The sequence below is a fragment of the Bos indicus genome, chromosome 19 (assembly GCF_029378745.1).
Source record: "Bos indicus isolate NIAB-ARS_2022 breed Sahiwal x Tharparkar chromosome 19, NIAB-ARS_B.indTharparkar_mat_pri_1.0, whole genome shotgun sequence".
Classification (NCBI taxonomy): domain Eukaryota; kingdom Metazoa; phylum Chordata; class Mammalia; order Artiodactyla; family Bovidae; genus Bos; species Bos indicus.
The window spans coordinates 29,323,907-29,340,139 of record NC_091778.1 but is presented as its reverse complement, the minus strand read 5'-3'; the positions used below and the strand labels follow the sequence as shown (position 1 = coordinate 29,340,139).

The window sequence follows — 16,233 nt, the reverse complement described above, 5'->3', positions numbered from 1 at the left end:
ATCCCTCCCTTAGTGTCGAAGGTTTGAGGAGAGCGATGGGGACCCAGGCCTGGGGGTCAGGACAGGTTCAGGGTTTGACTCTCCCCCAGCTCCATTCAGCCTCTCCACATTTCCTCTTGTGTCCAATGGACATGATACTTAGCTATTTCATGAAGCTGCTACAGATGTGCTCTGAAAAACACAGTCCTCTCTAAAAATAAAATCTCATTTTCCTGGGACATGGGCTGTCTGGCCATACAATGAGGGTGTGGGACTGCCCTTCCTGTTGAATCTTCTACAGCCCAGTGGACAAGAGCCCCCTAGCATAGAAATGGCCAGGATTACATAGTAAAGTGCAAAGAGAAAATTCCAGCACTGAGTCCATCTTCTTGTTCCTTATTGGTTTTCTCTAGAATAAACGATAGTCACACATTCTTTGCAAAAACATTTCCTCTGTGCCTGTGAAGTGCCAGGCACCAAGAGACACAGGCCTCCTCACGTCCTAAGGCGTCTTCTGTCCTCAGGAGAACCAACATGGCCATGAAGCCCAAAGGGACACATAATAATAGTGCCTGCACATGCCTGCCTGGGGGTCATCTCTGAGATCAAAGGGAACATGACGGGGAGCGCCCAGCTAGTGCTGGGCACAGAGAACTTAGTACCTGTGTGCATGGTGGGGATCCCTGTCCAGAGAAAGGTCAGACCTCTATCGTACTGTCCTGCTTCCTAGGATTCACACACCTTCATATTTAAAAGTCTGCACATGTGCATTTCCAACACAAATGATCTTCACCACAGCAAGAGGGAGCTGCTGTGAGACCGCAGGCCAGTGGCCAATCAACAGGCCATTGCCCTGACACCATGCTCTTCTTTGATCACCAGCTTTTAGAGATCTCTCAGCTGCATGATCCATGGTAGAGCACACGTGCATGATGCCAGGCCTATCATTCAGATGGTGCACTCTGAGATGACTAGTGCAGCGGCCGGGTCAGGGTGGGGGGATGCCTGGGGGGTTGGCTATATAACAGGAACTACTGTCCATGCATGTCCCTCCAAGGGTCATACCTGTGCTTCTTCCTGTGGTCTAGGTTCATGAACTTGAGAAATCCAAACGGGCCCTAGAGCAGCAGGTGGAGGAAATGAGGACCCAACTGGAGGAGCTGGAAGATGAGCTCCAGGCTACAGAAGACGCCAAGCTTCGCCTAGAGGTCAACATGCAAGCCATGAAAGCCCAGTTTGAGAGAGACTTGCAGACCAGGGATGAGCAGAATGAGGAAAAGAAGCGGCTGCTCATTAAACAGGTAGATCTTAGAGGTGTGGCCCCCAGAACAGGCCCTTGTTTGTGCTCAAAGACCAGTTTTTGGCCAGTGATATTTGCGTTGGAACATAGTAGCTGGAGGAAATTTATTGGGTCATATAACTTTATCTTTAAAATATAATGTAATTGGTTTTGATTTCCAGGAAATTTATTGGGTCATAGAACTTTATCTTTAAAATATAATGTAATTGGTTTTATTTCCTATTTCTCAGATTATCATTACTACTTAAAAGCCAGTGGGCTGTCCAGGGACATGTAGTCAGGTTCAAGTTCTGGGAGTCTTACAAGTGTCAGTAAAGGGAAGAATCAGTACATACCTGACAAGGTGATTCAGAATATTCTGAAGTCAGATTGCATGTCCTCTTTAAACCACTCTAAAGGGAAAACTCTAAGTATTACATTTTTGTTATTTGAAAACATTGCTTGGGCACTTACAATTTATATACTTTTCTGAGTGCATTTAAATTTCTAATTTAAAATTTTAAAGTGAAACATTCCCAAGGGCTTCCCTGATAGCTCAGCTGGTAAAGAAACCACCTGCAATGCGGGAGACCTGGGTTTGATCCCTGGGTTGGGAAGACCCCTTGGAGAGGGGAAAGGCTGCCCACGCCAGTATTCTGGCCTGGAGAATTCCATGGACTGTATAGTCCATGGGGTTGAAAAGTCTCGGACATGACTGAGCGACTGTCACTTTAACATTCCCTTGGAGTTCATGGTATCAAGTCTTGGATCTGGGACACTTTCTTATTTTTGGTCCACTAACATTTTATTAGTCATTTATTGCTAGATAACAGGTTAGCTCAAGCTTAGTGACTTAAAACAGCACACATTAAATGAGTTTCTGTGAGTTGGGAATTCTGAATCAGCTTATTAGCAGGGAGCATCCATCATCTGAAGGGCTAACTGGGGCTGGAGGGAGTGCATCCAAGCTGTTTGCCCATGTGGTTGACACGTGGGCCCCTCTGCTGGGGCTGGGGTGTCCCTGTTGTGGGGCAAGTGGGGAGCTTCCCTAGGAGCTTGTCTTGTGCCTTCCAATCTCGTTGCATCACCTGGACTAGGAGCTTGAGATCAGGGATTCTGCCTCCTTACACACTCTCGCCATGGTCAGTCGGTCAATGGAAATGATTTGTACCAGGTGGAGATGTTTATAGTTTTCTCTGTACAAATTCAGCTGCTAATAATAATAACTGCTTGGAGGCAGAGAGCCCCCCTTCTGAGTAAGCCGAGCCCCCATGGGCCTGTTCTCCGTGTGAGGATACTGGGTCTGATGTATCCTGACACTGCCTGTCAGGTGCGGGAGCTTGAGGCAGAGCTGGAGGATGAGCGGAAACAGCGGGCCCTGGCTGTTGCCTCGAAGAAGAAAATGGAAATAGACCTGAAGGACCTGGAGGCTCAAATCGAGGCAGCTAACAAAGCAAGGGATGAAGTGATCAAGCAGCTCCGCAAACTCCAGGTGAGTGCCACCAGCCATCAGGGTGTGATGGTGGGGTCATCGGGCCCTGCTGAGACCACTGAGCACGACATGGCCAGTGATGCTGGAGAGAAGGCTCTGGGCAGCATCCAGCCTCCATCGTGCTGGTGGGCTCAGCGTTGCCACGTCACTGCTGCAGGGCACAGGGCTGCTGTCATCCTCAGCTGTAGGCTGGGGCCATAAGCCATAAAGATGGTAGGTGTATAGCTCAGCGTCTACAGGGTGGGCTTGGCCCCATTTGGATTGAGTGAGGTAGAGTTGCCAGGTGGGCACTCATTGAGGGACAAGCTCTTGGGGCTCTGAATAACGTCTCGTGGTCAACTAAACACACAGCCACCCACTGAGAGTAGGTGGTGTCGACTTTGTCGACCGGGCCCGTGAGCCACTCCCGTGGTTAGGGGGACACGGCAGGCCCACCTGCTGCGTGGTCTGCAGAAGCAGTCGTTGAGCAGCTCCATGTTGCTCCTCCTCCAGCTGCGCCTTTCTGTCCAGTCAGCATCGCTTTAGCTACTCAGATGGCATGCTGGTTTTCACTGTCACAGTGACAAAGTGATTTCTGTAGTAACTTGCTATATTGGCAGGATGTGATGGGCTCTCTCGTACAAGGACACACTTCTCTGGAGGGAGAGACAAAAGCTTTAGAAAATTTCCATTCCTTTGGCCTTGGTGATTCTGCCTCTTCTTCCGTTCTCTGGATTATCTATTCACTCCCTCAGTGGTACTGTTTTACAGTGCAAAAGTTTTTTGTTTTGATGGAGTTCAGATTATTTTTTGTTTCTTCTGTTTTTACTATTTATGAAGCCACTACCTAATCCAGGGTCCTGAAGATTTAGTCCTGTGTTTTCTCCTAAGAGTTGTATGCAGTCCATGGGGTCACAGAGTCAGACATGACTGTCGAGTTTTATACTTCTGGCTCTTTCTAAATCCTCTTCATTTTTTATTATGTAGTTTGATATATGAAGCCAATTTCATTCTTTGGGATATGGATATTCAATTGTCCCAGCACCATTTGTTAAAAAGATTTTCCCCATTGAAATTCTCTTGGCCCTCTTGTCAGAAGTCAGCTGACCACAGACTTGTGTCTGTTTCTGGACTCTTAGTTCTATTCCTTGATCTCTGTGTCCTGCCAGGACCACAGAGTCTTGGTTACCATGGCTTTACAGATTTTGCACTTGGGAAGTATGACTTCTCCAACTTTCTTTTCCATAACTGCTGTTCCGGGCTCCTTGCAATTCCATTTAGGATCAGCTTGTCAGTTTCTACCCCCTGCCTCCCCTAAGCCAGCCAGGATTCCTATTTTACGTTGACTCGGTACATCAATTTGGAGAGTATTACCATCCTCACGAAGGTCTTGAGTTTTCCACGAACATGGTCCATGAACATGGCTATCAGTCCATTGAGCTATTTCATTTTTTTCTATGATGCTTTTAGTTTCTGGCATACAAGTCTTATACATTAGCTAAATTTTACCCTTTTGATGCTAAGTATAGCTGCTTTGTTAATATTTACAGTCTCTACAGTTAGTGTATTGAATTTCAATTATTTTTGTACAGTTGTCCCTCAGTGTCCGAGAGGGATTGGTTCTAGGACCAACCCCTCCGCCCCCGTGGATACCAAAATCCTCTGATGCTTAAGTCCCTGATATAAAATGGTGTATTACTTGCATATAACCTGTGAACATCTTCTCATATACTTTAAATCATCTGTAGTTTACTCTAGTTTACTCATAACAACCTGATACAAGATAATGGTTGCCCACGTGGCAAATTCAAGTTTTGCTTTTCGAAATTTTCTGAGAATGTTTTTCCCCTGAATATTTTTGACCCACTGTTGGTTGAATCCATGGTGTGGAGTTCAGGTATGGAGAACTAACTGTATTGATTAATCCTGTATGCTGCAGCCTCACTGAACTTGTTTATTAGTTGTAACTTTTTTTTAATGGATTCCTTAAGATTTTCTATATATTTTCATCTGCAAATTGAGCTAAGTTTTATTTCTTCTTTTTCAATCTGGGTATCTTTTATTTCCCTGTCTTGGCCTAAATGCTTTGACTAGCATCTCCATTACATTGTTAGACAGAAACGGCAAGGGCAAAAACATCCTTGTCTCATTGCTTATTGTAGGGAAAAGCATTCAGTCTTTGACCATTAAGTATGATATTAGTTTTTCATTTCATTGATTCCCTTTATCAGGGTTGGGGAAGTTGCCTTTAGTTTATTGTTTTTATCTTATTGTTTTTATTTTGTTTTTTTAATTTTTTTTGAAATTTAATTGGAAGCTAATTACTTTACAATATTGCGGTGGGTTTTTTGACATACATTCACATGAATCAGCCATGGGTGTACATGTGTTCCCCATCCTGACCCTCCCTCCCCATTCCATCCCTCAGGGTCATCCCAGTGCACCAGCCCCGAGCACCATTTCATGCATCAAACTTGGACTGGTGATCTGTTTCACATATGATGATATACATGAAAAATATATATATATATACATGTTTCAATGCTATTCTCTCAAATTACCCCACCCTCACCTTCTCCCACAGAGTCCAAAAGTCTGTTCTTTACGTCTGTGTCTCTTTTGCTGTCTCGCATATAGGGTCATCATTACCATCTTTCTAAATTCCATATATATGTGTTAATATATTGGTGTTTTTCTTTATGACTTACTTGCTCTGTAGGCTCCAGTTTCATCCACCTCATTAGAATTGATTCAAATGCATTCTTCTTAACAGCTGAGTAATATTCCATTGTGTATATGTACCATAGATTTCTCATCCATTTGTCTGCCAATGGACGCCTAGGTTGCTTCCATGTCCTGGCTATTGTAAACAGTGCTGCGATGAACATCGGGGTACACATGTCTTTTGCAATTCTGGTTTCCTCAGTTTGTATGCCCAGTAGTGGGATTCCTGGGTCGTATGGCAGTTCTATTTCCAGTGTTTTAAGGAATCTCCACACTGTTCTCCATAGTGACTCTACTAGTTTGTATTCCCACCAACAGTGTAAGAAGGTTCCTTTTTCTCCGCACCCTCTCCAGCATTTATTGTTTGTAGACTTTTTGATAGCAGCCATTCTGACTAGTGTGAGATGGTACCTCATTGTGGTTTTGATTTGCATTTCTCTGATAATGAGTGATGTTGAGCATCTTTTCATGTGTTTGTTAGCCATCTGTATGTCTTTGAAGAAATGTCTGTTTAGTTCTTTGGCCCATTTTTTTGATTGGGTCGCTTATTTTTCTGAAATTGAGCTGCAGGATTTGCTTATATGTTTTTGAGATTAATTCTTTGTCAGTTGCTTTATTTGCAATTATTTTCTCCCATTCTGAAGGCTATCTTTCCACCTTGCTTATAGTTTCCTTCGTTGTGCAAAAGCTTTTAAGTTTAATTAGGTCCCATTTATTTTTGCTTTTATTTCCATTACTCTGGGAGGTGGGTCATAGAGGATCCTGCTATGATTTACATCAGAGAGTGGTTTGCCTATGTTTTCCTCTAGGAGTTTTATAGTTTCTGATCTTATATTTAGATCTTTAATCCATTTTATTTTTGTGTATGGTATTAGAAAGTGTTCTAGTTTCATTCTTTTACAAGTGGTTGACCAGTTTTCTCAGCACCACTTGTTAAAGAAATTGTCTTTTCTCCATTGTATATTGTTGCCTCCTTTGTCAAAGATATGGTGTCCATAGGTGCATGGATTTATCTCTGGGCTTTCTATTTTGTTCCACTGATCTATATTTCTGTCTTTGTGCCAGTACCATACTGTCTTGGTGACTGTTGCTTTGTAGTATAGCCTGAAGTCAGGCAGGTTGATTCTTCCAGTTCCATTCTTCCTTCTCAAGATTGCTTTGGCTATTCGAGGTTTTTTTGTATTTCCATACAAATTGTGAAATTATTTGTTCTAGTTCTCTGAAAAATACCATTGGTAGCTTGATAGGAATTGCATTGAATCTATAGATTGCTTTGGGTAGTATACTCATTTTCACTATATTGATTCTTCTGACTGATGAACATGGTATATTTCTCCATCTATTTGTGTCATTTGATTTATTTCACCAGTGTTTTATAGTTTTCTATATATAGGTCTTTTCTTTTGATAGATTTATTCCTAAGTATTTTATTCTTTTCATTGCAATGGTAAATGGAATTGTTTCCTTAATTTCTTTGTTTTCTCACTGTTAGTGTATAGGAATGCTAGGGATTTCTGTGTATTAATTTTATATCCTGCAGCTTTACTATATTCATTGATTTAGCTCTAGTAATTTTCTGGTGGAGTCTTTAGGGTTTTCTATGTATCGGAGCATGTCATCTGCAAACAGTGAGTTTTACTTCTTTTCCAATCTGGATTCATTTCTTTTTCTTCTATTATTGCTGTGGCTAAAACTTCCAAAACTATGTTGAATAGTAGTGGTGAGAGTGGGCATCCTTGTCTTGTTCTCCTGACTTTAGGGGTAATGCTTTCAATTTTTCACCATTGAGGGTAGTGTTTGCTGTGGGTTTATCATATATGGCTTTTATTATGTTGAGGTATGTTTCTTCTGTGCCTGCTTTCTGGAGAGTTTTTATCATAAATGGATGTTGAATTTTGTCAAAGGTTTATTGAATGTTTTTATATTGAAAGGTATTAGATTGCTTCTGTGTCAATTGAAGTGATCACATAGTTGTGTTGGATGTCAAATCAACCTTGAATTCCTCAGATAAATCCCACTTGGATGTGTTGATGGATCTTGTTGGTTTCTATTTTGTTGAGGATTTTTGCATCTATATTCATAAGGGATATTGACTTGAATGTTTTCTTTTTCATCACTTCTACATTTATGTTTATAATAAATTCATATTTTATAATTTGGGGGGAAAGGTACGTTTAAATAAGAATAAACACTACCCTAAAACTTTCCTCCTCCTTATGCTTAGGCTCAGATGAAGGACTACCAGCGTGAATTAGAAGAAGCTCGTGCATCCCGGGATGAGATTTTTGCTCAATCCAAAGAGAGTGAGAAGAAACTGAAAAGCCTGGAAGCAGAAATCCTTCAGTTGCAGGAGGTTTGTGTTTATTCATTTATTTGCTTAACAAATATTTGCCCTTGGAATTTCTCTAAGACCAGATAAATACATTTCAGTGTTTCTGTAGCCAGTGTAATCTCACTGACCATTTTTTAATATGGTGCTGGACCATCTTACTGCTTCACTTGGGCAAAGTGGTCCCATTTGATATTGTTCTACCTGACTAAACAGAGAGGTTGAATAGTGTATTTCTTAAATCTGTTTACAGTTTGAGGCACACTTGGTGCCTCAAGCAAGGTGGCAGCAGCCTACAGGCACTGTCAGACCTCACATTTAAGGAAACTTAGCAGCCAGAGCTTACATGACAATCTGAACTCACTCAGGAACTTGCCTCATCCGAGCGAGCCCGCCGACATGCTGAGCAGGAGAGAGACGAGCTGGCGGACGAGATTGCCAATAGCGCCTCCGGCAAGTGAGTCTCCTGAACAGGTGGGAAGGGGTGGGTGTCTCACTGGTCCTCACAGGCACTAAGTCAGCTACAGGGGTCATCTGGCATTGGGGAGTCAGTGGTTGGTTTGCTTATCTGTTCAAAGTCTGGAGAGATAAGCACGAGATGCTGGGCCTCAGCCAACTGGCTGAAGCCCTGCCAGGTCACACCTCCCTGCAATAGTCACGTCCACACAGGTGTGCAGGAAAGGCCCTTAGAACCTATCTGGCTTCCACAGGACTGCACAGCCTTGCAGTGCAGGGCCTCACTTTCACATTCTTTAGGTCTCTTTCCCTCAATGTATGTTTCATTAAGTCAGATTTTTGGGTTTTTTTTTTTTTTTTTTTTTACAATTAAGAGGTTGCTTTCTCCATTTAATGGCTGTCCTAAGGATCCATGGTGGTCATTTTCTAGTGTGCCATGGTGAGGAGCTGGCTTTGGATCTTGGTGCACTAGAGAAGCTAGGGAACACCAGGATCTTTTTGCACTTTTAAAGCTGACACTGGCTGCGGGGCAAAGCTGGAGGGCTGCATAGCAATCCAGGCGCAAGATAGCGGGGCCTGGCCAGGTAGCAGGCCTGGGGATGGAGACAAGTGGGCAGCATGTTTGGAAGCAAAACCAACAGGACCTGGCAGACCGGGGTGGGAGGAGGGGAAGGAGAAAAATTAAGAATGCTAATGGCAGCACAGTGGGTGGAGGAGCCCTGGGGAGTTCTCTGTGCTGAGTGTCGCCGCCTTGGCCGCAGGTCTGCACTCCTGGATGAGAAGCGGCGTCTGGAGGCTCGGATCGCACAGCTAGAGGAGGAGCTGGAGGAGGAGCAGAGCAACATGGAGCTGCTCAATGACCGCTTCCGCAAGACCACACTGCAGGTGGGCCTGCCATGTCCCCTCACCCCAGGAGGGACTGTGCCATCCCCTGCACAACTGACCCATCTCCCCTTCAGGTGGACACGCTGAACACTGAGCTGGCGGCCGAGCGCAGCGCTGCCCAGAAGAGCGATAATGCGCGCCAGCAGCTGGAGCGGCAGAACAAGGAGTTGAAGGCCAAGCTGCAGGAGCTGGAAGGCGCTGTCAAGTCCAAGTTCAAGGCCACCATCTCTGCTCTAGAAGCCAAGATTGGGCAGCTGGAGGAGCAGCTTGAGCAGGAAGCCAAGTAAGAGGTTTTCAGTGCTATAAGCCAAAGAAAGGTTTTTACAGTATCTCTGCTACAGACCAGGTCCAGGTTTATAGAGATGACACCAATGGCTCGTCCTAGGGGAGCTTTGTTGCTGGGGGAAGAATCACAAGGGCACATATAACCGGAGAAGCTGGTGTGAGCCCTCAGGGAGCACTGGGCTCGCCTGTCAGCTCTTCCCAGGCTCAGCTGAGGGCTAATCATGCTGTGTGTGCCCCATGACTTGCTGGTGCCATAGTTTACATCTCTGCCCAAGGCTGAGCCCAAGTTCACGGCATCACGTGAAATGCAACAGTGTATTGGCATAGAAGAAATGCAGTGTAACAAAAAAGACAAGTTTTTTCTCCTTTAAGAAAGGATTGCTCAACAGTTTGCATTCTGGTGACGTAAACCATTCATTCTGAAATTTATGAGGAATTGCACAAAGCAGCTTTTTGGCAGGCATTTATTTACATATCTATTAGAATAGAATCTCAGATGGCCAGAGCTGGAGCAGACTTTAAACTTCACCCTCTTATTGAGGAGCTTGGGGGCCCAGAAACACAGGGTCTATGCGCAGAGTCCTCCCCGGCCTAGCATCCAAAACTTTGTCCCCCTGCTCTCAAATGTAACAGCTGAGGGTTTGTTTGTTGTTAGTTGTAATAGACATGACTTGGTCCTTTGAGCTGATTCCATCCTATCCATTTTTGCATAACATTTGTGAAGGAACAAAAGATCCTTTTGTGTTTTCAGTGGAGTTCTCCAAGTAAGTTAACTCTCCTTCCTTCACATGGGACAGTGGAGGCCTGTCTAGAACATGGTGCCTTAACTCCTACCTGAAGTGGGGGGAGTTGTTTCAGTGTTCAGCTGCTCTAGCATCTTAGTAAGTACGTGCTCAGTCACTTCAGTCATGTCAGACTCTTGGCAACCCTATGGACTAGCCTGCCAGGCTCCTGGGTCCGTGGGATTCTCCAGGTAAGAATACTGAAGTGGGTTGCCTTGCCCTCCTCCAGGGAATCTTAGTCAGTGGGAGTGAGTGAGGTCGCTCAGTCGTGTCCGACTGTTTGCGACCACGTGGACTGCATGTAGCCCATCAGGCTCCTCCATCCATGGGATTCTCCAGGCAAGAATACTGGAGTGGGTTGCCATTTCCTTCTCCAAGTCAGTGGGAAGTAATTTTAAATTGAAACAATCAATAAATTGTTTTGTTTTCCAGGCTAAAATGTTAGGTGATGAGAGTAACCAACTAAGGTTTTTATTTCCAAAAATTCTACACTCGATGTAAATGACCTTTGATCTTCAGAAGATCACTAAGGTGATAAATACCCATGCGTGAGGGAATAATGCAGGTGTTCTGCCTATCAGCATTAGACTACATTAAAGGCAATCCATGGTTCGACCAGAAGGAAGAAGTTTCTGGGCTATGTTGATCACGATGATACAGGGGTCCTGGAAAGCACTCCAATGTGTCATCTTATAGAGAAAAGGAGTTAAAATATTTTTACTGCAAGAACTGTGAAAATGAACATGTGGATCATTTTCACAGGGAAAGAGCCGCTGCCAATAAACTAGTCCGTCGTACCGAGAAGAAGCTGAAAGAAATCTTCATGCAGGTTGAAGATGAACGCCGCCATGCTGACCAGTATAAAGAACAGGTAAGGAGAGAAGGCACGTAAAGGGAACACGTCTTCCACCCTGAATGCTGTACAGGAACACAGATACAAGACCAGCCATGTTACTATGTGACTCGCTGACTTAGGAAGAGCTGTTTGAAACTCTTACTTCTAGTGTTTCAATACACATGCTGTTTCTTGTTCCTGCTGGTCACTCCTGGGTGCTGGGGATACAGAGGTGATTAGGACGCAGCCCTGCCACACAATACATATTGCGAAGGGGTGGGCAAGAGCCTTGAGAAAGGCTTGAAGTGGGGAGGCCTGAACTGATCTTATTACCATGTTTCCTTCACTAGAGTGGACACTGCATGAGTAGAGATTTCTGCCTGTTTTACCCACTGTCTTCTGAATGCCTAGGAAAGTTGTAGTTGGTAGTCATAAGAGTTGACTCATTGGAAGACTCTGGTGCTGGGAGGGATTAGGGGCAGGAGAAGGGGACGACAGAGGATGAGATGGCTGGATAGCATCACCAACTCGATGGACGTGAGTAAACTCCAGGACTTGGTGATGGACAGGGAGGCCTGGCGTGCTGCAATTCATGGAGTCGCAAAGTCGGACACGACTGAGTGACTGAACAGAACTGAACATTGGCTGGGTGGAGGGGCAGATGCAAGAGGTAGTGGGAAGGGAAGAAAAAGCGAGTGCACTGCACCTGGGACCCAAGTGGTCGTCCTCGTCTGTGTCCAGGTGTCTGTCTCCTAAGTGTCAGGGCGCGTCAGCTCTGTACTGGCTGCAGCCTGGGGGGCTGTGCTCTCGCTCGTCTGGGAGACCTGAGGATCCACTGCCTCTAGCCCAGACCCTTCCCTCTCCATCCCAGGGCCTAGCAACTCCGAGAGCAGTTCTGGGTGGGTGTGAACTGGACCAGCACGGTGTTGGCCAGCTTCTGTGGCTCAGGAGTGGGCGGGCTAGTGGCAGGCCAAGTTCTCACTTGGTTTTCCAGAGCGGCTTGGTACTTAGAATATTGACATGCCCGTGTTGAAAAGAGGTGTAAAATGAACACACCATCTCCTGGGGGTGGAGACTATCTGTGTTGCTGGTAATAGCAGTTTCCTTTCATAATTCCATAGATCACTCATGTGAAGATGTCATTTTTCTGTAGAAAACTCAGGGATGAAAATTGGATTTCAGTTGTTTAAAAGTTTCCTTTAGCCTAATATGCTGTGTAGACACAGTTGTGCAGAGAATGGCAGGCTGTTCAAAAGGCCTCAGGCAGGGCCCTTGTGTGTGCACACACGTGTGGCCAGTGGGGCAGAGGCCTGTGCTGAAACATTGAGGACACAGCAATGTGAATTTGGATTCAGCGGTTTGGTTTGACTCGGTTCCTATAACTTCCCCGAGATGGAGAAGGCCAATGCCAGGATGAAGCAGCTCAAGCGGCAGCTGGAGGAAGCAGAGGAAGAAGCTACACGTGCCAACGCATCTCGGCGCAAACTCCAGCGGGAACTGGATGATGCCACTGAGGCCAACGAGGGCCTGAGCCGCGAGGTCAGCACCCTGAAGAACCGGCTGAGGTAAGTGGCTCCAGACACTGTGGTTTTCTTGGCCAAGTGTGCAGATCCTCCTTGGCATGTACCTATTTAGGACTCCTGACCATTGGTGGGCTGGAGAGCAGGGAAGCAACAGGCCACTCACTCACTGGCTCTGTGTTTACTGAGAGGCTGTGCGAATGCACGGCTTGAGGCTTGCGTGCCAGCCCAGGAGTCTGTCCATGTCCCTCGTGGGCAGGGGCAGCCTCTCTACGGCAGACTTGATGCACCCCAGGACACAGGGAGCCAAGGCTTCTCCCCATAAGGACAGCTTAGCACAGGTGTGGCCTGTGGGCTGGAGCCTGTCTGCCCTGCTCTCATACGCTAAGAGTGGTGCTGACAGTGATAAAGGTTGTAAAAAGACCAGCAGAGACCTTAGGAGGCCCACAAAGCCTGCACACAACATTTCCTCTCCATCTGCCCTTTGGGGAGCGGCTGGCCAGGGATGAGCCAGTGGTGCTGTCCTCACTGTGTCTTGGAGGGACAGCAGGGGCCAGCCACCACGGCCCCCAGGACGATGCTCAGTGGGTGGCAGCGGTGGCTAAGCACAGAGCCCTTCTGATTTCCCCACCACCCCAGGGGCTGTGTCCTGGGCGGGGAGGTTTGAGTCCTCAGGTGGGTGGACGACTTGGCGGCCACGTGCACCTGTTTTCTGTTCCCTCCAGGCGAGGCGGCCCGATCAGCTTCTCCTCCAGCCGATCAGGCCGGCGCCAGCTGCACATTGAGGGCGCGTCCCTGGAGCTGTCGGACGACGACACAGAAAGTAAGACCAGTGACATCAACGAGACACAGCCGCCGCAGTCCGAGTAAGTCCAAGGAAGCCGGAGGAAGCAATACTGCGGGATATGCAGGAAGTCATATGCAGGCCCCACCTTGGGGCCTCCTGCAGATCTGGGGAACCGGAGAGCTGCGAGACTCCTTCCTGAGAGATCAATTGTGTCTTAAGGCCTCATGGCCTACACACACGTCTCCTGCTTCAGATTTAGGTACAATTGCTCCCCTTTTTTTATATATATATATACACAAAACCTACACATATTAAACAGATCGCCTCATCATTGCATCTATTTTCCATATATCCACCAAGAGACCATTTTATAATACATGTTAAGAGAACCCTTTTTCAAACTAACTGCAGACCCGCTGCCAGTCGCTGGGTCATGGGGCCGCCTAGCGGTTGCCGCCCCGTCGCTCTGCATGCTCTGTCGTACAGACAGCTACCTTAGTTCTGTGTTCACGTGGCCCCTGCCTCCGCAGCCACATCAAGTCCCTTAGAACGTTATGGAACCTAAACTGCACCTGTAGCTCTCATTTCCTTCAGATGATGATTGATACTATTTCAGTGCGCAAACTGTGAAAGGGGCTTCAGCGAGATGGGGGGGTGGGTTGGGGGAAGCAGCATCCATGGGGGTTGCAGTGCCCCTCTCCCTCAAGTCGTGGGGTCCCCGCATCTCTTCACGTGAACTGTCTTCAGCCAGAGCTGCTCTGTGCCAACAGGACAGTGGCCACGATGCAGCCGAGGCCCAGGGGCAGCCATCACAGTGACTTCTAGATGGCCTGCTCCTCGCAGCCACAGGCCCCCCAGAGCAGAAGCTAGGGGGCGCACTCTTCCTCGCCAGCCAGGCTCTCATGCTGACCTTGCAAATTCAGCCGCTGCTTTGAGCCCAAAATGGGAAGATTGGTTTTGTGTCCGAGACTTGTTCAAGTCTGTCAGTGAGAGGGACAGCACCTCGGGAACAGAGGCCACCCGCCTGAATGTTGACATGCCAGTGGACGACTCCTTTTTCATTTCTCCCTCCCCACCCCCTCGGGACAGTGTTACAGTAAACATTTAGCATTCTGTTTTGGGTTGATAGTTAATCAAACTGACATTACAGAAAGTGCCTTAGACACTACAGTACTAAGACAATGTTAAATATATTATTTGCCTCTGTAACAATTTAATGTATTAAGTTTTGACTGTGCTTCATATCATGTACCTCTCTAGTCAAAGTGGTATTATAAACATTCAGTGACAATGAATCAGTGTTAATTATAAATCCTTGATCCTCTGCAACGTGCTTGAAAACACAAACCTTTTGGGTTAAAAGCTTTAACATCTGTTGGGAAGAATTTGTCATGTGGGTTTGGAATCTTTGATTTTTCCCCCTTTATGAATTGTACTGGCTGTTGACCACCAGACACCTGACTGCAAATATCTTTTCTTGTATTCCCATATTTCTAGACAATGATTTTTGTAAGACAATAAATTTATTCATTATAGATATTTACGCCTGCTCTGTTTACTTGGAGGAAAAAGCACCCGTGGAGAATAAACAGACCTCAATAAACAAGAATAATCATGTGAATGTGCAATCTGTTTTCTCACCTTCTGTTCTGGTTGGACACTACATAGACTTACGTGCTGATAGCCAGGCCACTTGTTCCGAGGGCACCGCACGCCCAGAAACTGTCAGGTGACAGGTGAGTTCTCTGGGCGGGCTGGCGGCTGTCCTGCTTTGCCGATGAGTGGTCCAGGACTGAGGGATGAAGTCTCTAGGACGGTTTCAGTGTCCAATCAATGAAGCCCATTACTGGATTAGAGTATTTCAAGAGGCCTGAGACGTTTCAGGCTATTTTCAGGCAGGATGCATATTAAAAATGCTTTTGGGAGGATTCGGTGGTGAGATCCACGGGCAGCTGTGGGCCAGGTAGGATGGGCTGGAGAGAAATCTAGGGGAACACAGTCACGTGGCCATGCTGGGGCTTTTTTATGATATGCTCGAGTTAGGCTCGTTCCGGTGGTCTGAAGTACATACTGAAGCTGCTTGGCAGTTGTGAGGATGTGAAAAGTGGGCTGAACTGTTCCCTTTCTCAAAATCGTCACCACCACAGGAGAAAAGGAGAGTTGCACTTACCGTCTCTCGTGTGTCCTCACCCTTGCTTTTGGTGTCTCAGTCCAAGGGTTTGTGGAATCCAGAGGCTTTTCTGAAAAAGAATCCTTCCTTGCTAGCTGGTTTAACTGGTGTTCACGTCATACTGTTTGCCAGCTCAGGAGAAACACGACCTACGTGAACAGATTCCAATTCCTGATTCCACAAAGACGCCAACTAGACGGGACCTTTCTTCACTAAACAAACCACTGCTTCATAGTCTGAGGTTGTTCATGAAACACAACTATAGCTGGGAGCTGGGCTCTGGGCATGTCAAAGACAAAGCAGCTGGCCAGCGCCCAGCCATGGGCATATGGTCCGATGTGAGGAGGGGTTCCAGAATGTGTGGAGAAACCTTAGCCTTTTGTAGAATGCAGTCTAGACGAGCCCTCTTAGGATTTTAACTTGGTCACATACACTTTAAATGCTCTGTCTGCCCTTGCCTAAAATGCAGACACTCTAGAAGACTCTCTTACTTTAGTAGGAATAACACACCTGTTCCCAGCCTGCCTATCCTAGGCATGCTGACATCAGGAAGACAAGCATCCCTTCTGTCACCAACCTTCCCCCTCCCTGGAAACCTCAACTAAGATGAAATGAGGTGGAAACCAAATTCTTAACCAGCCTTCCCTATGGTTCTGGGTATCACTAACTCATGGCCCTTTCCTCCTGAAACCAACGTTGCTATGACAACAGACATGTTTATCAAGACAGGA

The 16,233-nt window shown here is 46.3% G+C and overlaps 1 protein-coding gene across 5 annotated transcripts in view; it reads left to right on the top strand.

Annotated features, from left to right (window-relative positions):
• Positions 1-14,871, top strand: part of MYH10 (myosin heavy chain 10) — a 121,611-nt gene extending 106,740 nt beyond the window's left edge. For all 5 annotated transcript variants that reach the window (XM_070773069.1, XM_019981423.2, XM_070773070.1 and 2 more), the window contains 9 exons: positions 1,068-1,280; positions 2,589-2,750; positions 7,678-7,806; positions 8,151-8,239; positions 9,000-9,123; positions 9,198-9,406; positions 10,953-11,061; positions 12,418-12,590; positions 13,271-14,871. In XM_070773069.1, the coding sequence (XP_070629170.1) occupies positions 1,068-1,280; positions 2,589-2,750; positions 7,678-7,806; positions 8,151-8,239; positions 9,000-9,123; positions 9,198-9,406; positions 10,953-11,061; positions 12,418-12,590; positions 13,271-13,415 (1,353 nt within the window). In that variant the 3' untranslated portion in view covers positions 13,416-14,871. The remainder of the gene's footprint in view (positions 1-1,067; positions 1,281-2,588; positions 2,751-7,677; positions 7,807-8,150; positions 8,240-8,999; positions 9,124-9,197; positions 9,407-10,952; positions 11,062-12,417; positions 12,591-13,270) is intronic.
• The last annotated feature ends 1,362 nt before the right edge of the window (positions 14,872-16,233 follow it).